General features: G+C 33.1%; 1 protein-coding gene across 1 annotated transcript in view; it reads right to left on the reverse strand.

Moving 5' to 3' along the window:
* The window catches only part of FCHSD2 (FCH and double SH3 domains 2), a 194,461-nt gene that overhangs the window by 68,219 nt on the left and 100,637 nt on the right, over positions 1-25,605 (reverse strand). Inside the window, exon 9 of the mRNA XM_010973089.3 lies at positions 8,167-8,289. Within this exon, the coding sequence (XP_010971391.1) occupies positions 8,167-8,289 (123 nt within the window). The remainder of the gene's footprint in view (positions 1-8,166; positions 8,290-25,605) is intronic.

Raw genomic sequence — 25,605 nt, forward strand, 5'->3', positions numbered from 1 at the left:
CTAGAGTAATGTGACCACAAACCAAAATGTCTGAAGCTACTACAATGGAGGAGGTTAAGAAACTGATTCTCCTCTAACATCTCTGGAGGGAGTGCAGCCTTGCTGATCCTTTGATTTCTCACTTTTGGCCCCTAGAACTCAGAGGGAATAAATTTCCGTTGATTTAACCCATCTAGTTTATGGTAATTTGTACAGCAGCTCTAGGAAACTAACAGAACAGACCTATGATCATAAATGCCTAAATCCATTAGTGTTTGCAAAAACTAGAGATTTTTCTATCATTTTATCAAGGCATTCCATCATTCCTTTTTGATTTATTAAACTTTCCAGGTCATTTAGTTACCTTGAGGTATGGTTTGGATAAGGCAAGATAAATGCTTAATTCTTCCCTTTATTATCTAGTTTTCAAATCAAGTTGTTTCCCTAGCAACCTCCAAAGAATGACCAATTATAGCTTTAATGAGTTATTATTATGAAGTCATGAATTTAAAAATATTCAATGCGTTTTCATCAACTGCCATTATTCTCATTATTGATGTTAAATTACCCCATATTTGGCTAGCAAGATCACATCCTGACTCTTTTTGAGATGATCTAGCAGCTTTGATAGTTTTGATAGCTTTCTTGGTTTCCATTATGAAAAATTATTTAAAGTTTAGCATAAATATTTCATGCCCCAGACCCAGAATCTGTGCTGTTGTCCCCAAAAGTGCCTCACCCCCTTTTTAAGACAGTGGGAGAAAGCACATTGAAAACAAGATCTGTACACTAGAGGTACTGGGTTAGTTACTGTCTTTTCTCTCAAACAATTAATTTTGAAAGGAAGTTGCAAAGGGGTCCTGTGCACCTCCCAATGCTGGCATCTTGCATAACTATATTATAGTGAATATCAAAACCGGGAAATCGACACTGGTACAAAGCATAAAGCTTATTTAGAGATCACCAGTTATACATGCACTTATTTGGGGTTGTGTATGTATAGCGGTCTATGCAATTTTATCATATGTGTAGCTTCATGTAACCACCATCACAATCAAGTTACTTAACTGAGCCATCACCATATGACTCCCCTGTGCTACTCCATAATAACTGCATCTACTTTCCCCATCCCTAATTCCTGGCAATTGCTAATCTGTTCTCTCTCTCTATAAATATGGTATTTCACAAATGGTACCTACTGGAACCATGCACCATATATCTTTCTGAGATTGCTGTTTTCACTCAGAATAATTTCCTTGAAGTTCATCCAATTTGTTGCATGTATCAACAGTTTGCTAGTTTTTAATGTTGAGTAGTATTCCATAGTGTGGTAGTACCACAGTTTGATCCTTTATTCACTAAAGGTCATTTAAGCAGTTTCCAGTTTTTGGCTATTATGAATAAAGCTACTCTGAACATTTGTATGGAAGTTCTTGCGCGAAAATAAATTTTCATTTTCTCTGGGATATATGTCCAATCTCTCTGTAAAGGTGCTACTGAAAATAACTGACACACAACAAACTTGTACATATTTAAACTGTATACTTTCATAAATCTTAACTTACCTATACATCTATAAAAATATCACCATATTCAAGATAATGAACATATTCCTCACTCTCCAAAGTCTCCTCATCCCCCTTGGACTCCTCCTCCCCCATCCCTTCCTGTTCCCCTCTGTCATTCCTTGTGAAAAGTGGTATCAGGCCTTAAATCTCATTACTGATGTATCCTTCAGCAACTAGCACAGTGACTCTGTCTAAAGTACCATTCAATAAACACCTCTATATCTACGACTGAGGTTAAATAAAACATTACCAACATTGTTGAAAATCCATATACCCTCTCTTTATCACATTCCCACCTTCCTTCCTTCTAAAGGAGTGTTCCTCAATCTTTTTCTGATGGTTTTAAATGTATCACCCCACTCCCCATTCCAGGGACCTTTTTAGACATATTTTCCCCCACCACCTTCTTCGATTAAATTATAATACCACATATATACTGTATACATGTGTGTGTATGTACTGTGGCCAACTGTGATATCTAAGATTTTTTTTTTTGCAAACTCCCCCTCAATATCCAGAAGCAGTTTTACTCCCTTAGGGAAATACTGGCCCCTCTAAGAGTGCATGCTCCTCTAGAGGCAATCACCCTACTGAATTTTATCATGCTCCTTGTTTGTTTTCCTTTTAACACTGTTATTATATTTGATGTATCTCAAGATGATACTGTTTTTTTGGATATTTCTGAACCCTGTATAAATGGCATCTTAGTGTGTGTATTCTTCTGCAACTTGTTTTTTTGCTCAACATTATATTTGTGAATTTCATCCAGATTAATGCATGTGCCTACAACCTTTCATTTTTATGTGCCTATAGATCTTTTGTTTTTACTGCTATATGGTATTTCATTATTCATCTTACTGTCAGTGGACAACTGGGTTATTTCTAGCTTTTCCTACTCTTATAAAGGAGGTTGCTATGAACATTCTTTTAAAACTCTCCTAGTACACATGTGCCAAGAGTATCTAGCATATATTACTAGGAGTGGAACTGCTGGGTCATAAGCTAAGTGCATTTTTAAATTGACCAGATAATGTCAAATGTTTTTAAGTTGGATGTATCAATTTGTACCCTCCAGGAAAGTTTTAAGCCTCTGTTAATCTATATCCTCACCAACAATCATTCCTGTCTATTTTTGTCAATCTCATAAGTGTAAAACAGAATCTCGTGGTGACTATAATTTCCATTTCATTGATTAACAGTGAGTACAATCTGTATTAGTTTCCTAGGGCAGTCATAATGAAGTATCACCGACTAGGTAGCTCAAACAACATAAATTTGTTTCCTCACAGTTCTAGAGGCTAAAAGTCCAAAATCAAGGTTTGGCAGGTTGGTTTCTTCTGAGGGCCTCTCTTCTTGGCTTGTAGATGACCATCTTTTTCTGGTGTCTTCTTATGGTCTTCCATCTGTGCCTGTAGGTGTTCCAATCTCCTCTTATATGTATACCAGTCATACTGAATTAAAGCCCACACATATGACCTCATTTTACCTTAATAACCTCTTTAAAGGCCCTTTATCCAAATACAGTAACATTTTGAGGTACCAGAGGTTAGGACTTCAACATATGAATTTTAGGGGGACACAACTCAGCCTAAAAAGGCACCTTTTTATATGGTAATAGCTATTTATATATTTTTTGAGGGCGAGGTAATTAGATATACCCTCCTCCCTATAGTTTTTACTCAGTGGGACACATGTTGTATGATGTATCAGCAGTTCATTCCTATTTTTGAACGAATAATATCCCACTGTATGGATACATTGTTATTTTATTTATCTAATCATCAGCTGATCAACATTTAGGATGCTTCCAATTATTGGCTATTATGAATAACACTGCTGTGAACATTTACATATAAATTTTTGTTTAAACATTTGTTTTCAGTTTTCTTGAAGTGGAAGTGCCAAGTCATATGGTAACTCTGTGCTACACATTTTGAGGAAATAACAAACTGTTTTTCACAGTGTCTGCACCGTTCTACATTCCCACCAACAAAGTACGAGGGTTCTAATTTCTCCACATCCCTGCCAACACCTGCTATTTTGTGTGTGTGTGTTTAATTATTAATGCCATCCTAGTAGGTGGGAAGTGGTATTTCATTTTGGTTTTGATCTGCATTTCTCTAATGACTAATAGTTCTGAGGATCTTTTCATGTACTTATTTGGCCATTTGTACATTTTCTTTGGAGAGATGTTTATTCAAGTCCTTTGCCCACTTTAAAATCTGGTTGCTTGTCTTTCATGTGTTGAGTTGTAAGAGTTATGTATATATTCTGAATATTAAATTCTTATCAGACACTTGGTTTGTAAATATTTTCTCCCCCTTTATGGGTTGTCTTTTTCACATTCTTGATAATGTTCTTTGACGCACAAAAGCTTCTAATTTGTTCAGTTATCTGTCTTTTGCTGTTGTTGTTGATTATGCTTTGATGCTAAATTTAAGAATAGATTGCCAAATCCAAGGTCATAAAGATTTACCTCTATGTTTTCTTCTATAGTTTTTTAGTTTAGGTTATTGATCCAGTTTGAGTTAATTTCTGTATATGGAGTGAGATAGGGGTTCAACTTTATTTTTTTGCATGTGGTTATCCTGTTGTTTTACCACCTTTTGTTGAAGAGACTATTCTTTCTCCATCAAACCACTGTGACATCTTGCTGAAATCAACTTCAACAAACTGATGTTTGAGTTTATTTTGGACTCTCAATTCTTACTTAGTTTATACCTCTATCCTTATGTCAGTGCAGTAAGTTTTTAAATTGGGAAATGTAAATCTTCCAACTTTGTTTTTCCTTTTCAATGTTTCAGGGCCCTTTGCAGTTCCATATGATTTTGAGGACTGGCTTTTCCATTTCTTAAAAAAAAAAAGGCCACTGGAATTTTGATAGGAATTGCACTGAATCTTTGGATTTCTTTGGGGAATATTGAAATAGTAGTGATATGAAATCTTCCAATCCATAAACATTTATTACTTCCATTTATTTAGATCTTCTTTAATTTCCTTCAGCAAAATGTTTTGTAGTTTTTAATATACAAGCTTTCACCCTCTTCGTTAAATTTATTTCTAAGTATTTATTTTTCAAGGCTATTGTAGTCAGAATTGTTTTCTTAATTTTCTTTCAGCTCATTCATTGATTATAAGTACAGAAACACAACTAATTTTTGTGTTTTGATTCTGTACCTGCAACTTTTGCTGAATTTGTTTATTAGCTCTAGAACTTTTTGTAGATTCTACAGGATCTTCTATATACAATCATGTCATCTGCAAATAAAGATAATTTTTCTTTTTTCTTTCTAATTTGGATGCCTTCTATTTCTTTTTCTTGCCTAATTGCTCTGATTAGGACTTCCAGTTCAATGGTGAATAGTAGTGGTGAAAATGGACATCCTAGTGTTACTGATCTTAGGTGGGGAAAGCTTTGTGTCTTTTACTATTGAGTATGATATTCAATGTGGGTTTTTCATAAATGCCTTTTATCATGCTAAGGAAGTTCCATTCTATTCCTAATTTGCTGTGTGTTTTTATCACAAAAGAGTGTTGCATTTTGGGAAATGTTTTTTTCTGTGTCTTTTAAGATGATCATGTGGTTTTTTTTCACCTTCATTTTATTAAGTTTATCTTTTTGGTTGGTCTTCAAGGTATTAAGAATGACAGTACTAGACAATTTAATTTCCAAAGAAATACAAAATAACACTGTTACTTTTGAATTGTTAGAAGAGCTGGGTTATGAATTGGAAGAATTTCCTATGCAGACAGAAAGCAAGCACACATAAACAAATGGTAAGGCCGGCAGAACTACCTTTGGAGTTACTACACTAGAGAAAGTATCTGTGACAACATCTGCTTCAGTTACACATACAAAGCATTTCATAAAATATTAAGGATAAAAGCAAGCTTCATAAGTAATTAAAATTAAACAAAAATTCCTAGGGCCAGCTGTTTCCCTTTAGGGGATGAAAAATACAGAGAGCACCTTAAAATTTACAATGTCAGTATAGATTACCCCCAAAATATCTTTCAGAACATGTACAGCTACAATTTTGATATGCGGAAAAAATGATTCTTCTCCCAAAAGACAAAATAATAATGGTGTACAATAAAAACCAAGAGTTTCAAATTTCTTTTTTGATTATGAGATCACTAGGTTGCTTTCAGCAGTATAACAAGAGAAGCATAACAAGTTCTTCATAACAGAAAAGCACATGGCACAAAACTTGGAGGTGTGAGCTCTTCTGGTACTTGGAACAAAAGGGCATATCTCCTAGTTACATCATTCTTATTAAATTTTTATTACTACTACTTTCAATCTAAACATAAGAGCATCTCATTTATTTCTCATCTCTGGGGAGCAAGATACTCTTATGAGTGAACAGAGGAAAATGAAAGCTTATCTCTGTGTCCAAATCAGTTTACACATTTTTAATTCATTTTCTATGAAAATAATATAAGCTAAAAATATAGACAGTAGTAGAGTATGGAAAACACTATGTGTGAGTGTGTGACCTTGGGCAAGCCACATATACTTCCTGAATCTGTTTTCCTCTCTATAAAATGAGCATGATAATACCATCCTCAGAGCATGTGCTTAAAAACTCCCAGAAAATTGGTAAGTGCTGTATAAAATAGTAGCTATTTTTGAAGCTTATGTTTTATTAACTACAGGTAGTGTATTCAATCTTAACTATTCTTAGAAAAAGAGATTTCAAAAAATTTTGTCAGGGGACAATCTCTCTGATAAAATCAGAAATGAAAAATGTCACCCTACTCCATACTCCAACACTTAATGAAAACTGGAAAAACTCACTTCTAAATAAGTCATGGATTAATGAGAGGGAAAATGCAGAAACAATTAAAAAGCCCTACTTACATATCAGAGAATGCAGTAAAGTAGAAAGAGATAATTTTTTTAGCTTTAAGTGGATTTACTTGAAAACAAGAGATACTGAAAATATAGACCCTAATAGAAAAAAAAACTTGAAAAAGCATAAGAACAGAAACTAATAAAATAGGAAGAAATAATGAATATAAAGGCAGAAATTAAGGAAATAGAAAACAACACCGAGAAGTAGAGCAAAAGCTGGCTCTTGAAAAACATTAATAAAATAGACTGGTAAGTCTGATCAAAGTAAGAGAGAAAGCACAAACGATATTAAAAATGAAAAGGGACACAACTATGGAGGCAAACAAATTTATGCCTTCAAATTCAATCAATGAAATGACGACTGTAAAACTAACAGTAAAGTGTAAGTTATCAAAATGTACTAAAAAAGAAACAGAAAACCTTAGTGGACCAATAAACACAATTAGATCACTAGTCAAAAATTAACCTCTCCATTAAAGGAACAAAACCAAAGTGTTTTTAGATTTTTCTCCCCAACATTCTCTTACAGAAAATATCAAATGTATAAATATTAAAAAAAAAGAATTGTCCAGAAACATCCACATACCCAACTACCTAGATTCTTCAGTTAACATTTGTCTACATTTTCTTTCCCATAACTATGCATCTATCCATCCATCCTTCTTTCTATACATCAATCCTTTTATATCTTTTATTGGATCCCAGCGGAGGTAAAAATATGAGAATATAGAAATATGAACAGGATTTCAAAGCATCAGACTAGTGATCTTTGTGTTTCCATATTAACTTAATATTTTAAATGTTTTTCTAAAAATAGAATTGGAGCTATGGCACACTGAAAACAAGAATAAGTACACACAGAGGCATTCAGGAAGGAGTCTGTGCCCCTTTTCTTTCTCATCTTTGGATACTGTCTTGTGAGATGGATATCCTGATTCCTTTCCAAACAATTTTCTAAGGTATTAGCCAGTTCCCGTTCTCCCTACCAAAAAGAGAATTGAACAGGATCTTTCAAAATAGCAGTTATAAAATGAATGCATTTTTATAAATGTATTCATTCAGTCAGGAAACATTTACTATGCACTTAATTTATCAGAAAGAAAATAAGATTTATTAATCACAGGGACAATTTATCTTCCAAAGGACAGTTTTTTTACTGCAAAAAATTTTAATCTGTCAGATCCTGAAGAAAATCAATTCCATTTATTTTCTCTATACACAGTATGACATGCCAGCAAAGTAGATGGACCTCAACACTTAAATGAAAAGATTTCTATTAAGAATGACAGCACAGAGAAGGCAAGATAATTTTTTGAAAACAAGATATTATTTAAAAAACCCAAGATATATTAATTTCTTTGATTATAAAATGCTATTTATAATTTACCTTTTGTGCCACTTTATTATTCTTCACACTCTCACATGACCTTGTTGTTTTCCCACATGAATGAAATGAGTGTATTCAGATTAATTTGAGTGGAAGATAAAACTCTTAAGCCATTCTTCTCAAAAGCAACATACATGGCAATGGACTAATGTCCTAAGCTAGCCTGTATCATCACCTCCCTTTTTAACCTTCATACCAACTCAATCAAGGAGAACAAAATACCCTCTCACTTTGTTAGAAGGAATAATGTTTCTAGGAAATTTGTCCTTTAAAGCATTCTTCTAATGTCATTGTTACCTTCATTTTGTTTGTACGCAAAAACATTTTAGATTCTAAAATGGATAACATCACATATTGCATTAAAGGTAACTTGCCTTGCTGGAGGTTTCTAACAAAAACTGGAATGTGTTCTGCACAGCTTGGCATGTCTCTAGCTCAGTCCGACTGAAGGCTATTAAATAATCCTTGAGGTGATCATACACATTTCCATCAAGAGCCTGTATTAAGAGGAGTAAACAAAAGCAAAAAATTATGATAAAGCTTTGATACATAATGCTTACTGTGTAAAAGGTAAGAGCAGTTTAAGATCTATTAAGAAAAAATTAATAAAAAATAAATATTGTTATGTAACAGTAAACATAAACCTTAAACAATCACTTGGGAAAATGTTGAATTTCTCTATTAATTAGGAACTTTTAAAAAAGGTAAACACCAATATTGGTAAGGCTGTGGTAACAGGATAAAACTTGGGAGACAAAATGCTTGGGTTCTGATCTTTGCTCATCTTCTTATTAGCTGTGTCAACTTCCATAGTTATTTTATAGGAACAGGTGTGGGAGTCGAATGAAATAATGGATATAGATGATCCAGGCACAGTGCCTAGAAGAGAACAGACATTCAACAAACATTAATCTCTTTTATTTTTTCTCATCCATTATTGGTAGGATTATAAATTAATATACTGGTACCATAGAACAGTCAGAGAGAAAACACAATAAAAATGGTTAAAAAAAAAAAGTGACTCAGAAACCCTGTTTGGGGATAGAAACACCAATGTAATATCTACAAAGAGTTTTAAACATTCTTATTTTATAAACATTTAGAGCAAGACTCTTTGAAATTGGAAAAAAAAAAAGAAAAGAAAACCACTAAACATTTGAGAAACGATTAAGTTATGATATACATACTGACTAAAATATATACGGCACCAAGATAAAAGCTGTGGAAACTGTAGAGATGGAAATGTACTAAATAATTTCAGGTTAAAAAAAAAGTAGAGCAAATAGAATACATATGTACATACTAGTAACAAGTATAGGAAAACATATCAATAATGATGATGATGATGATGGTTCTGGGCTCTTGCCAATCAATGAAGATTTTCTTAAAAATTGAAGTAAAATTCACACACCATAGAAGTCACCATTCTAACTAACTATTCTAAAATGTACAATTTAGTGGCTTTTAGTACCTTTACAATGTGTATAACTAATACTACTATTTAATTTCAGGACATCTGCATCACCCCCGAAAGAAATTCCATACCCAATAAGTGATCATTCCTAATTCTCCCCTCCTCCTAGCCTCTAGCAACCACTAACCTACTTTTTATCTCTAGAAATTTGCCTATTTTGGACATAAAAATGGAATCATATGATATGTGACCTTTGGTGCCTGTCTTTGTCATTTACCATGTTTTCAAAGTTCATCAAGGTATTAGTACTTCATTTTATTTTATTGTTGAATATTTCATTTTATGGATATACCACATTTTGTTTATCCATTCATTAGTTGGTGAACATTTGGGTTGTTCCCACTTCTTGGCTATTATGGATAATGCTGCTATCTACATTTGTGTACAAGTTTCTGTTTAAACACCTGTTTCCAGTTCTCTTGGGTATTAGGTCTGCTGGGTCCTATGGTAATTTTATGTCTAACTATGTGAGAAACTGACAATCTGTTTTCCACAGTGGCTGTATCATTTTGCATCCCTACCAGCAATGTATGAAGGTTTCAATTTCTCCACACCCTCATCAACACTTAATATTTTATGGGTTTTTAAAAAATTATTCACATCGTCCTAGTGTTATTGCTGTTTTGATTTGCACTTATCTAGTGACTAATGATGTTGAGTGTCTTTTCATGTGCTTATTGGTCATCTGTATATTTTCTTTCTTTGAAGAAATGTCTACTCAAGTCCTACACTCATTTTTTAATTGGGTTGTTTGCCCTTTTTTTTGTTGAGTTGTAAGAGTTCTTCATATATTTCGATACTTTTTATATATTTGGATACACATATCCTATTAGATATCTGATTTTCAGATATATTTTCCCATTTTGTGGGCTATCTTTTCACTTTATTAATAGTGTCCTTTGATGCATAAAATTTTTTAATTCTGTTGAGGTCTAATTTAGCTATTTTTTCTTTGGTTTTAGTGTCATTTCTAAGAATCCTCGGTGGGGGTTTTATAGTAAGGAAATTATTTATATGTGTTACTTTGATTATTTCATTAAACTTTTACTATAAAACTGACTTTAAAAAATACACAGCTTCTGTCCCAAAAACATTGAGTAATCTGCACATTCTAGAGAGTTTAAACCACTAGATGGCACCCTCAAGCACTTTAAATATAGGTGGCGCAAATTCCTTAAGATTTCTTTCTGTGAGGTTATGTAATATCCCCAGAGACTGCTGGTGTTAAGTCTGAATAAAAATTCCTATCTTAGAACATGCTTCTCATGAACATGTTAAAAAATGAGCATTTAGCTACTTCTGATAAAAACCTTTTGCCTTAGAAATGGTCTTGGTAGATGGTGATAACTTTGTGTTTTCAGGAAACCAATGGAACATTTTATTTAAACACAGCAAAGGGCAATGTAGGCATCATGAGCTCCCACCCTCAGAGTTTCTGATTCAGTAGGCTAGGGGTAGGACCTGAGAATCTGTATTTTCTAACAATTTGCTGCTGGTTTGGGTACCATACTTTGAGAACCACTGGACTAAACAGTCATTTTAGCTGATAAGGTTGAATGTTTATGTAGACTTAGATCCTGGTGACCCTGTAGAAGCACAGTGGCTAGAGACAGAGAAACCTACTATCCTGAATAGGGTAAACAGCACCAGAAGAGCAAATAGGCAGATCAGCCTCTGTTTTCAACTGAGAACCATGCTCTACTTCAGAAATATAAAGGCAGCATGATACAGTATGGGAAAGAATCCCAGTTCTGAAATAAGCTGGATGTGGATTAGAAACCCAGAACTTTTATTCATCAATGTGATGGTTTTCCCTTCTATAAATAGGAAAAGTGGGAATACTACATATTCCATGGGACACTGTGAAGATCATATAATGTAACAGAAGTAGCACAATGTTAGTCTCCTTTCTGTTTTGGTAAAAAATCTTCAATGCATTGGCAACATATTGATAATTGTTAAAGCTGGGTAATGAGTACAAGGGCGTTATTATACTTCTATTTTTACTTTGGTGTATATTGGAAATTTTCCATAAAAGAGTAAAAAGAAAACCTGAATATCAGATTAGAAAGAAAAAGTGATGTCACAAAAAAAAATTTTTTAAAGCTCCCACTGTATATTTTGAAAAGTCAAAACTGTTCAGTTGGTATCAAAGGTTCTTCACATTCTAGTCTCAAACTATCCCTTATTAGCACCATCTCTCATCAGTGCTGTCTGCACTGTACTCACATCCCAAATACACCAAGTCATTCTGGAAAATGATATTCACTATCATGTTTCCAATTAAGTTATTCTCTTGGCCTGGAATGTCCTTCGCCCTCTTCTCTCCCACTCAAAAAGTAATAATGATGGCTAACACAGACAACTAATATTTACTAATGACTTACTATGTTCCAAATGTTATACAAAACTGACTCAACCAGTTCCTCCTTAGTGCTTCCACAATTTTCTGTATGTTGTATACATATTATTGCAAGTCATGGATTGAGTCCTTATTCAGGCATGGTGTCTGGCAGATAGTAAATGATCAAAATACTTATAGATTAAATGAATGAATGCTTTGCTCCAGAGTTTAATGTAGCAACCAAAATGCACTAAATTAGTTAGCTTACAGGCAAGGTATAACCAACATATTCCAGTATGGAAGAATGTACCATTACTCATCATATACCAAATATAGCAAAGGCTTCTTTTGGCTTCAGCGATCCAAGCGAGACTTAATGAATTTATATTGGTGGGATGTGGGCCAGATGATTGGGAGCCTCTTCCAGCAGACAGAGATTAATCTTAAAATATTTCTTTCACCCTATTCACACTCCCTGAATTTTAATTATCATCTATATAGGGTTTCAGTATTCACTAACCCACCCATGTACCAGTTTTTCTGGTGGATAAGGGTAAGATAGCTGGAAGCCTCCTGGCCTAATGTATTATTGCTAGTGTTTATAAAGTTAATGTAGGAGGTATGAAAATTAAGAAATGATTGGACTTCAAAGCACAGGAAGTGGATGATTACCCTATGATTGGCTCCAGTCCCCTGCTTCAAGTTAACTGTAATTGTTTGAGCCAGTGATGGCACCAGGAGATGAAGTTCAAAGCAATTCTGGGTAGTACCGTCTCAACTTGGTTTGTGATTAGAAAGCAGACTGCATACATGGACTCTGATAAAAAGCCAATAACTGGAAAAGAAGGAGTCCTCCAAAACAGAATGAAATACTGGGAACGAAAGAAGAGAGCTTGAAAATGCTTTTTACAAATTCTTCCATCACAATACTCACCACTGTCTATGATAATATTCAGTACTTGTCTCGTCCGGATTATTGTCGCAATCTCCTATTGCTCTGCATACAGTTGTTCCTCCCACCAACCCATTTGTACACTGCAGATAGGAGGCTATTTCTACACTGCAGATAGGAGGATGTTTCTAAACTGCTCAACAATGTTCACTAGTTACCCATTACATTTAAACTAAAGTAAAAACAAAACAAAACAAAAAACCTTTCATGACTTCCTGACTGCATGATTTGGACCTGGCTTGTCTCTTCAGCTTCTGCACTTATTGCTCCCCATTTCCCTGTCCCATTACACTTTCCCTACGATGTATATCTTCTGTTTCCTCCAATATTGCTCTTTTGCCTCTAAGTTTTCACAAAGGCTTTTCCTCTTTCTTGACTTCTTCTCTACCCTCTCCTCCTTGGAAAATTAAGATTTTCACTTACTCATTATCTATTCTGGACATCCCACTTGTCTTTTTGCTTCACAATTCTCAATCATAGCATAAATTCTTGCACTGGTAATGTCTATTTGTCTGTCTTTCTTAAGTTCGATGAAATTAGGGATCTTGTCTGTCTAAGCTCCTTGTAGTCTCCACTATGCAAAATTTTGGTAGATAACTCATCCAAATGTACATTTTAAACACAGTCAAACTTTATTTTTGATTTTTTTGGTGCAAACTGCTAGAGGAAGAAGTCTATAATATCTAAATTGAGAAACCATGAGGCCTTTGATCAGCAGTATGTCTCAGTGGTCTAGTAATGTTTTTGAAGAAACTGAATTTAAAATGCCTTAAGCATCCATGTTCTTTTCAGTTACCTGTACACCACATACTCTTATGCCCTCTTTACTCATTTGATCAACTTGATCTCTAAAATCAATTGAGTCTGGAATCCAAACTCATAGTAGTAAACATTCAAAATAGTGAAAGAAAAAAAGGATATCTTAAAGACAAATTCAGAAACTTAGAATTCTAGGATGTCCATTAAACATTTATTCTTCAGGAAAGTATAAATTCCAGGAACTTGTTTGAAGAGGAAAATTATGGTGAAATAGAAATTAGGAAAAAGAAAATGTGTCATTTTGCTAAGCATTTGATGCAATTTCCTCTAAAGTAAGAATTTTAAAACAGTGGCCTCCTTATTTAGATCCAGGAAAGTAGAGATTCTGTAGTCATAGAGTTATGCTGAAATTCTTGAGTTTCCTTAATGCAGCCTAGAAGAAGCAAACTCTTCCTTTTCTAAGAGCAATGGGCATTCTAAAATAGTCTTTGGTAAAAGTTAAGGAATAAATACCAAGATGATGATAAATATGAGCTGTCTTAAAATTAAATCATGAAATTCTACAGTCCTCCTTTGCTGAAGGAAGAAAACAACGATTGCCTGCTTGCATTTGTTTATCTTTCTGAGCAGACTCTAAGCTGTACTTAACCAAGATGCAAAGAGAAAACAGATTTTTACAGATTTAAAGAGATTAAAGCAAGTATTGGGCTACATTCACATCACTGTAAATATCTTAATACATGGCTGGAATTGTCAACTGATAAAAGTAAAAGAAACACATTGCCTAATTTAATACTTCGTTATTTTATTTAAAAGCACTGAGTTACCGGCCATAAAAAAACGAAATTTTGCCATTTGCAGCAACATGGACGGACTTGGAGGATATTATGCTAAGTGAAATAAGTCGGACAAAGACAAATACTATATGATATCACTTACACGTGGAATTGAAAAAATACAACAAACTAGTAAATATAGCAAAGAAGAAGCAGACATACACAGAAAATAAACTACCAGTAGTGGGGGCGGGGCAATAAAAGGGTGGGTGAGTGGAAGGTACAAACGACTGTGTGTAAGATAGTCTCAAGGATATACTGTACAACACAGGGAATGTAGCCAATATTTTATAATAACTGTAAATGGAAAGTAATCATTAAAATTATATTAAAAATTTAGAAAAAAATTTAAAAAACAATGGGTTACTTCAGGTTCTACAAAAGAGGAAAGAAATAAGAAAGTTTCTCTCTGTGATTTAAAAAGCCAGGACAGGAAAATTCAATACTGTTTTTCTATAAAGTCTGTGTTGGCCTTTAGAGTTATTTACTGGCATGCATCATCCAATTGTGAGTGTGCTAAAACCATCCCAGTATTTAGTTTGCAGCCTCAAAGCAGCATGGTCCAATAGAAAGCACTGAATCACATACATCTGCATTCAAATCCTAGTTCTACTAGCTAGCAATGTCATTTTGGGGAAACACTGAACCTTTTGAGCTTCACATTTCTGATCTGATGAAGTCAAGAGAGCATGGTACTTGCAAAAGATGGTTATTAAAATAATAAACATTTCTATTTTCTACCCAAGAATTTCACCCATTTCCCTTATAAGACCTGTAATAAGAGATTTTGGTGACAGTCCTGGTTTTGACTCCTGATTCTATTATGTACTTAAGCAGTATAACCTCTCTAAGCCTCAATTTCCTCATTTATAAAGAGATAATAATAGTATCTCCTTATGAGGTCTATAAACAGATATTTTCTAGTGTACCATTTTAATTCCCTTGTATTTCTTTTACTGTATCTTTTTGAGTTATTTTCATAGTGGCTTTCTGAGGATTACAATTGACATCTTAATTTAAAGCAAATTGGTTTGGATTAATACAAACTTCATTTCAACAGTATACAAAAACTATGCTCCTACATAGCTCTCTATTCGCCCCCTCTTCTGTGCTATTATTGTCACACACATATATCTTTATACATTATAAGCCTATCAACATTTTATAATTATTGCTTTAAATATCCTAAATTATCTACTCCTTTCTCTCAGCCTGGATAATCTCAACTGTCATATTTTTAAGTTTATGGATTCTTTCTTTGGCCAGTACAGCTTTGAATCTTTTGGCAAACCCTTCTAGTGTATTTTGATTTCAGTTATTATACTTTTCAACTCCAGAATTTGTTTAGTTCTTTTTTATAATTTCTATCTCTCTGTCGATATTCTCTCTTTGGTGAAACATTGCTCATATTTTCCTTTAGTTCCTTGGACATGGTTTCATTTAGCTCTTTCATCATATTAAATTAAGTGATTAAGAATCTTTGTTTAGTAAGTTCAACGAATGGGTTTCCTTGGGATCAGTTTCTACTGACTCCTTTTATTCCTGTGTATGGGCTATACTTTCTTATTTCTTTGTATGTCTGATTTTTTCTTAAGAGTGGGACATTTAAAATATAACGTGGCAATTTTGGAGATCAGATTCCTCTCTCTCAGCAGGGTCTGTTGCTGCTGCTGCTGTTTGCTTATTTAGTGACCATGTTTTATCTCTGTGTTCCAGAGAATCTCAGAATTTTACAAGGAGCTTCAAAGATTCCACAAACACTTGGTTTAAAATCTTTAATATGCATCACTTTGACTATCTTTTAAATATACATGAATTTATTTTAGCCAGCCATTCGTTATTTTCCATCTCATCCTCTGTTAAACATTAATTTTCATTTCCAACAAACCTACTAGAATTAGCAATCAAGTAAAATTTTGTGATAAAGGTGACTAATTTGTGTAGGCAAACTTAATGCAGCATACTTCAAGAGACTCAAGCCAAGACTCAAGTCAAGATCCACTGGCTTGAGTATACCGCTTTAGGAAATCTCTTTTGACCCCATCCCAATCTCAGTAGCCCAAATCTCTTTCGTTCCTCACATATACATTTATAGGCAAAAATAATTAGAGTAGCTTTCCTGATAGTGGAAGCTGAGGATATAATCACATAATCTTTGCAATTCATAAATTCTTTGTGGGAATTTAAATTTTTTGTTTTCAGGAATTTAAATTTTTTGTTTTCATTTTAATAAGTAATTTTAAAGGATATAATTTAACCCAGGATTATATGGGTGATCACCTTTTATTGGAGTACTACCGTGTGATTTCTGTGCTTATTCCTGTATTTATAATCAACGTGCCAGGCAGTTTTACTCCAGTGGTCCTAGGTTAATAAGAATGGATCTTAAACTTAAAATGACCTTAAACTTAAAATGTAAATGACATAGTTGCAACGTGTGGAGACCAAATGACATCAGTGAATGAGAAAAGGGAGGTGAAAGAAAAAAAAGTCATTGTAGCCATATGGTAGTATAGGCACTGAGAACTCAAAAGAGCCCAGAAACAGTACCATAATTTACATTTCAAGTAGCAACTCAGGTTCAATTAATCATTACCAGCTATCATATTTAACTCACTTTGTCAATTTGAATTTTACTGATTTTATAGATTTGTTTGTAATTAAATGATAGCTCTGCTTTGGTTTTATACTTATATAAAAGCTGTAAGCATAAGTTTTTGCCTAATCCTGCTTATACATATTTAAATAATATTTTAATCAAACTAATCTAAGAGCCCATAGAGATTTTTGCTCATAAAAAAGAGGGTCCTAGGTTACTCAAAGGTAAAAAGTTTCATCACTGTCCCAGTTTTTATTCCATTACAGGACTGTTTAGAAAGGTGTGCCTCCTGCTTAGCTAAATAGCTGACTTCTGTTCACCAACTATACCACTCCCATAGCAAAGGGAGCTGCTTCTTAGCTGTGGTCCTGATGACCAAAGGTAGTGATGATATGGGCACAGCTGCATAGGTGGAAGCAAGAAGATTTGGAGGGACAAAAAACAAGGCCTGAAGAGGAACCTGAAAGGTTTCTGGAGAAACTACAACAGAAGTTCAGATCTTTAGGTACATGAAGCAGAACAACATACATATCAGACAGTAAATAGGACTGCTTCAAACAGGAGAATTTCTGGCATTCCAATTTAGACCTAGAATTTCCCCATATTCACATTTTGGTTATGTTATTTAAATATCATCTTTTGAGTGCGCTTTTGAGACTAATGTATTGAAATGCCAGAAAGTATTTAGCATGAAGAATATAAAGCCTTAGTTTTAATTTAGGTAGCAGTATCCCTGATGTAGGCAATCTGAAAGTTCCTTACATTGAAATTTTAGGGAAAAGTTAATACACATATATGGAACCATTAAAGGAAAGGAAATAGTATAATACCCTTACAGGTTTCCATTACTCTGAACTACAGTTGATGGTTGTACTAAACAGGGTCTCTTCCTTTACAGCTAGCTCCAAGACAGGCTCTGACAGGAATGATCTCAGACGTATGGTATACTACCATGTAACAGTTAAATTTCTTTGCACCTGAATTTTCTATGTGATTTTGAGTACCATGACAAAAAGGAATCTGTGATAAGCATAATAATAAAGTAATTACTCAACAGGTCAATTCATTAAAATATTTCTTGAGAACCTACACTATGCCAAGAACAATGCTAGGGGTTGAGTTTGTGTTTATATATGTGTATTTGAATACATAACCATGAAGAATCAGGCCAAGTATTGGAGACAAGCATGTAATAGTATAATTTTAATTATACAGGGCACTAGTAGAGAAGCACATGGACAAACATGGAGGTTTAAGGAAGATTGTTCTAGAGGAAATGATGCCTAAGCGCATCTGAAAGTCCTTAAGAATTAATTATATTAGTCACATTTTTTATTAAGAGAATGGTTCAGGTCTTAACTACTGAAATGAAAGCTCTCCTAGGACTAATTTATCATTCTGAGCATTTTTGTTTTCCTAATAAATCAATTCAGTAGGTTTTAAAATACTCTTTAAGTTGCACTCTTAAGCGGATTTAACATGATAAATGTTTTCTAAAAAACACAGTAAAGATCAGAGCTAAAGAAATTGTTGTCTTTACATTTAATAAAAGTGGCCTTTGAACTAAACATGTAAAGCAGGATATTTTCAAATTTTAATACATATTGGACATATAGTTATTCAGAATATCAAAGCTTTCAAGTCTAGAGTCAATGAAAAAAGAATTTGGTTTTTCTTATTATAAACACTCACATCTCCACACTGAAGTCAATTCCAGCAACAACCTCTGCTGTGCTCAGCAGTATTTGAATCACAGAAAAAGCATAAGCTCAGGACATTTAAGAAGGAAGGAAGGAATGAAGGAAGGCTAAGAAAGACAGGATCCATTTCTCAGCAGCAAGGACAATAATTTCACTTCTAAACAAGTTACAACTAAACATTTTTGCACCCAATTAATATGACTGTAGTTGTAATAGACTGTGCCTTAAATAAATACCCTTCTAAGTAGTGGATTTTAAATTATAAGACAAAAATTAAGTTTCTGCTTTCTTATTCCAAAGTTTCTTGGTAAATACAATTATAACTTAGTTTTCTTTAGAGAGTTACAGAGGTTTATTCAGATTTTAAATATTGCTTGTTTGGCAAAAAATTTCAGTTTCTCTCAGTTAGATTTTGATCCCTTAGGGAAAACTCCCTGGTTTATAGGAAATCTATTAATTTGGTGAGTGACTCTTTCTTTAAAGTTTCAGGGAGCTTCTTCAACAACCCTGTGGGCTGCTTATTCAGTTTCATCTGGCAAGAGCCCTTACTGCTTTGCGTGATAGCACTATAGCCTCTATGTAGAAGGGGAAAACAAAGCCAAATTTAAAAGGTATTTATGGTCTATCACAGTTGATTCTTGGCTCTAATTTCACAGAAGCAGGACAAATAAATTTTAGTCCAAACTGGGAATGAGCTTTGTCATAATCCTTAGTCTTTTAAATTCATCACTACCAAGATTCTAAAAACTGAGTCTCACAGCAATATTTAAATGCAATGAGACTATGTGTATGTGTGGGTGTATGTGTTCATTCTATGCTTATTAAAAATGTACCACACTTTTAAGGACTTTTATAAAGCATGTTAGTATTTCAGTTGATGTGAATAGGTTTGATCAGACACAAGCATGTATCCAAAATGCAGTTTCCAAATATCATTTTAATATTAAAGGGAATAATCTATTTGTAATGAGGTTATTATAATGTGCGGAAAGTGATAAATAGTCAGTGAATAAGACTATTTTTATATTTTTGTTTTATATTTTGTTCTCCCTCAAGGGGCCAGAGGCCATGTGGATCTTGTTAAGTTTCATATCTTCAGTACATGGCACACAGAAGGCACCCAGTAAATATTTGTTAAATTATGAATAAATGAATGAATGGCCTGCAATGAAAATGTTTGGTAACAGTACTGTAATCCTCCATGTCTAGAACAACATCTAAGAGGATGGAAGTACTTACTAAATTACGTTGGGTGTCAGTTTGCTTGTTATAAAATATGAGCTATTAATGTATCATCACTATCTTTAGTATTAACCATCTTGTTCTTTTAATGATTCATCCCCTTCTTCAGCTTTTAACTGTTGTTTAAATAGCATAAAATGAAAATGTTCAACTTATCTGTAAGCAAAATATTAAAATATTAAATTAAGAATTACATTCATCCAAACTATTGCTCTAGTTATATTTATTTAATTTGAAAACAGAGCTTTGAAAAGGGTGTCAGGAAATATGTACTTTTGTACACTCTTTATAGGATTATAAATTGATATAATCCTATAAATTATAAATTGTTTTTGACCAGGGAATAAATTTTTAAAAAATTATCTCAAGGAAGTTATCAAAGACGTATACAAAGATTTGTATAAAATCTTTACTACAGATTTATAAAAACAGACAAAAAGGGACAAGAAAATTTACAATGTATTAATTTAATCAAATACTATGTGGTCGTTAAAATCACATTTTCAAGTAACATTTAAAGGCAGAACTATTTCAAAATGTATTTTATGTGAAAAAAGGAAAGTACTTGTGAAAACAAAATAATACCAATTTTGAAGCATGTATATGCAATACATGAACAGAAAAAAATTAGAAGGATACGCCAAAATGACAATAAAAAGTGGAGTTGGTATATTGCTTTGTAGGAAAGTCATTTTATCTTTTGGTTTCTCTGTACTTTGCAAATTTCCTTTTGGTACTTTGGTAATCAAACAGAATATATATCTTTTTTAATGTAGGTGTTTATAGCTATTACAGGTTCTGGAAATCAATCAAGAGCAAACAATAAACTGAAAAACTGCTGATCTTTGGATAAGAATAGGGGCAATCTGTGGCATTCTTGCCTGGGGCTGTTTCCCATCTCTTTCAGTTAGGTAATAACAGTTTTTCCAGGATAGGCTGGCAGTGAAAACCAAAAGGTTCACTGCCAGAGAGACTAACTTGATTTGGAGCAGAGGTTAATAAAACTCATGTTCAGTGGTATTATTAATAGAAGTAGTGATCTTGGGAAGTGCATCAGGAAAGCCAACAGCTCTGCTAGCTTGAGGTTGAGGACCTAGCTGGAGTGAGCATCTGACCAGCTGACTAGCAAGGAATTTAACATAAAGATTCTGGAAATAAATGAGCCATAAACTCCGTATACATTCCTAGCTGACAGAGAGGCTGTGCATACATGCAGATGAGACCTTAGAGTGCACAGGTGAAAGTAAAAGCAAGATAAGACTGCCTGAACTTTGAATGTACTCCCCAACTAACAAACTGATCTATCAGCAAAGGTTGAAAGTCTTACTGGTTGGAGGTGTTTGAGCACAGTTTCTGACCAATCACTGACTAAGTGTAAAGCTATCAGACAAAGGAATGAACCATAGAAATCCAAGCTTAAAAATAAGAATAAAAAAAGAAACTGAGCAGAGGCACCAATGGCAGCATACTTCATAATAGACAGATTCTGCAGAATTAGTCTGGGTAAAGCAATGACACATTCAACCACCCAACTCAACAAAAACAACCCTTAGGGGGGTGGAAAAAGAATCCAGATCTTCCACAATTATAATCTCAAATGTCTAGTTTTCACAAAAAATTATGAGACATGCAAAGAACCATTTAAATGTTACTCAGAGAAAGAAAACAGCAATAAAAATTATCTTAGTGGGCCAAGATGTTTGATTTAGTAGACAGAGACTATAAAGCAAGTTTTATAAATATGTTCAAAGGAAATTTTGTTCAAAGCATCAAAAAGAAAATATAACAACCACTCAACAAGTAAGGAATCTAAATAGCTAGGTATCCGTGCATGAGAAATAAAACCATTTGTCCACACAAAGACTTGTATGTGAATATTCATAGCAAAACTACTCAAAATAGGAAAAACCCAGAAAAAATCCAAATTGTATCAACTGGTGAACTGACAAACAAAAATGGGATATTTCAATATAATGGACAATTATTCAAAAATAAAAAAGACCAAATTACTGATACATGGTACAATGTTGACAACTCTCAAAAATATCATGCTAGGTAAGTAAAGAATGTAAGGAAGATATCCAAAAGAGCAACAAAAACCATAAAATAGGGGAAAAAAAAAAAAAGACGTTCCACATCATTAGGAAAAAAATGATAAACCTTAACTGAAAGATGTAAGAAAAAAATTCTAAAAATATAGGTATCCACCAAGTTTTGAAAATTCATTTTATGTTATTTCACTTTGACAAAAAGCTACATTTTTTTTTTTTTGCTAACTCAAATAAATCCAAAGAGGATTTTCACTTCTACAAAAAAAAAAAAGGCAAACAGCAAAAATAGTATTCAGCGCCTGTTCTGCACCGAGTGGTTATAGATAGCAGCACACACCCTGAGTTGCGAAGAGTGTCACTGCCAAGCTCCTTCCCTGGGAACTCCATGCAGCACCTCAGCTCCAAGCCGCTACAGCTTTGAATTGCACCTGTTAGCAGCTGTGCTTTGTCTCAATTTATTCTGTGCATCTGTGAGCAAGATGTGTTCTAAGGTAACTGCTTCTTCACTTTACACCATTTCAGCTTATGAAAGGCTTCACAGGTACACTCTACTTTTGGATGTCAGGGAAAATCTGTATTGAGATGAGAAGACTCAAGATTAAAGTATATCATCCAAGTAATCTATAAATTCAATGTAATCGCAGTTAAAATACACATAGGACAACAAGCTGATTCTAAAGATAACAGAGAAGGACCATTACAAACCAATGCAATTTTGAAGAACAGACAATGTGATATTGGACAGGGATAGACAAAGACCAGTGAAACAGAATACAAAACCAAGAAATAAATCTGCACGTATGAGGGACCTAGTTTATAACAGAAGTCAGTCCAAATCAGACTGTTCAATAAATGGTATTGGGACAAATGATTATTTAGAAAGAGGAAAAACGGAATCTCTACCTTAAGCTATACATACAAGTAAATTACAAAAAGATTAAAGACCTAAATTTATAAAACAAAATTTTAGAACATTTAGAAGAAAACAAAATACAGATTAATATCCTATGATCTCTAGGTGGCAAAAAATACCAATATTAATAGTAAAGAAAATTAATCTTTGATTACATAAAAATTCAAATTTTCTGTTGATAAACTATAGATTAAAAAGCATCAGACTTTGTTACTTATAATATACAATTAGTACCCACAATAAAAAAAGAATTCCTACAAATCAATAAGAAAAACATAACAATAGAAAAATGATGAAGGATATGAATGAGCAATTCACAGCAGGAAAAATAGGAATGATGAAAAATGCTCAACTTTACTAGTGATTAGGGAAATGCAAATAGAAAATACCATTTAAAACCTACCAATTGGCAAAAAATTAAAATGTCTGCAATATTATGTGCTGAGGAGGATGTGGGAAAATGGGAACATCTATCTACTGCTGGGCAGAGTATACACTGGTACAATCCTGTTGGCAGTCCTTAGTGAAATGAAGCTAGACGATGTATATACTCCATGACTCGGTAATTTCAGTTTTAGGTATAGACTCACGTGTATATGAAAACATATAAAAATGTTCACAGGAGCATTGTTTTAGTATAAAATAATAGAAACCACTCAAATGTCTTTCAATAGTAGAATACACAAATCAAATACAGTTTATAAAATGGCATTTAATATAGGAGTTGAAATGAATGAATTCAAGAGATACATTTAGATAAATTTCTAAAACATAATGTATTAACTAAAAATATTAAGTTGCAGAACAAGCACAAGATGATGCCACTGTATATAATTTCTTTAAAAGCTCATAATAGAAATCGTTTATGAATACATATTTATGTGAATTTTTAAAAATACTGAAAACATGGTTAGAAAGAAAAGATGGTGTCCTCAGAATAGCAGCTCTTCCTAGGGTTGAAGGGAACAAGAAAAGAAGGAATGGAATAGGTGAAGGCTACAAGGGGATTTAAATTATATCTGTAGCTAATTTCCTGAAAAAATTTATCTGAATCTAATCAAATGTTACTATTTGCTAACTTTAATAATGGACACATGACCATTTATAATATTATTTTCATATGCTTGAAATATTTAATAATATTTCTAATGTTGAGGAAACAAGGGACTTATTTACTATTGAGCAGAAGTCCAAGATGCCTGATAGGAAGGTTAGAGAAGGAAAGCACTGGTGGATTGAATCAGGACAGCACAAAACAATGTGGTATATAATGAATGGTATGGGGGAGCACAGATGTTCAGGAAAGCTCAAATCTTGGGTGGGGACTTGTAATTCTGTGGAAAATAATTCTAGTTTATGGCTAAGTTAGTGGCGTTTGAAAAAAATCATTTTCTGCTTCATGATTTTCCCTAATTTCACTATTCATTAAGGTTTCTACCTTTGATTACGGGAAGGCAGTAGAGGTGAAATTCACACACCTTTGTTAGTTATTAACAGTTTTAATGAAAGAAGAGGAAATTGAAGAGAATTACTGATGAGGTTTGTAGATGAACCACAAAAATATATTTATTAATTCCCCCTTTCATTTATACAACAATTGATTTTGATTTATAATTCTGGACAGCTGTTTTCTGGTCATTTGTACATCAACGAAAAACTTGTAAACTGCTAAAGAATATTTCACCTATTGCTTAGCAGCATAAAGTTAAATAATACAAATTATATTAAAATATAATACAAAAATAATACTACACACAATAAAATAAAATAGGTAAGTAATAGACATAGTTAAGTTCAAACCAAATGGGCAGAAGTAACTATAGTGGAGTCCAAAATATGCTTCTAAGGGAAGCATTATAGCTTAGTCATTCCTGACAAGAAACTAATATGGATTTTGAACTGTATGCTGTGTATAAAGAGCAGGTGGAACAGAGGGAACAGAATTTTAAGAGGTTGGAGGAATATATGGAAGTCATTTTTGTACAAAAATCATAGGTAATCTCACTATCTAGAGATAATCAGTTCTAAATATTTTGATGACTGTCTATCTACCTACCTAACTATCTATCTATCTGGATGTGTGAACATATATTTATAAACTAGACTTTTAAAATAAATTTAGGACTATATTAGCATACTATTTATGATCTATTTAATCAGTTGATAGTGTTATTTTCCATTTCATTAAATAATCAACATAATTAAAAATGAATTACAGCATATGACATCATTTGAATATATCATAATTAACTATTATTTATATTTCAAATTATATCACATTTAATTTATAACATACATGTTAATGTTATATAACATTATATTATTTATATTTAAACATATATTTAAATTACTTCAAATTATTGAATGTTTTATTTTTAAACATTTTAGTTGCTTTCAATTTTTCATCTCATTGTAATCTTATGTATGTTGCCAAATATTTTCATAGTTATCTATTCATACACTTAGAATAATTTCCTAGGATATAACTGCTGAAGCAAAGAAGGAAAAATAAGTAATTTTTTTCTGTGAGTTTTATAATTTTAGCTCTTACATTTAGGTTTTTGATTCATTTTGAATTAAATTTTATACATGGTATAAAATAGAGGTCCAACTGCATTCCTTTGCATGTGGCTATTCAATTGTCCCAGCACCATTTGTTAAAAGACTTGACTTTCCTTCATTGAATGGTCTTGACACCCTAGTCAAAACTCAAATGTCTATATACTGTTACTAGTCTTTTATATCTTTTTTTACATTTATGTTGAGATATAATTAACATGACATTGTGTAAGTTTAAGATGTACCATGAGTTAATTTGATATATTATGTATCACAAAATGATCACTGCCATAGAATTAGCTAACACTTTCATACTGTTACATAATTGGTTTTTTTGGTGGTGAGAACATTTAAGATCTACTCACTTAGCAACTTTCAAGTACA

This window comes from Camelus bactrianus, chromosome 10 (assembly GCF_048773025.1).
Source record: "Camelus bactrianus isolate YW-2024 breed Bactrian camel chromosome 10, ASM4877302v1, whole genome shotgun sequence".
Classification (NCBI taxonomy): domain Eukaryota; kingdom Metazoa; phylum Chordata; class Mammalia; order Artiodactyla; family Camelidae; genus Camelus; species Camelus bactrianus.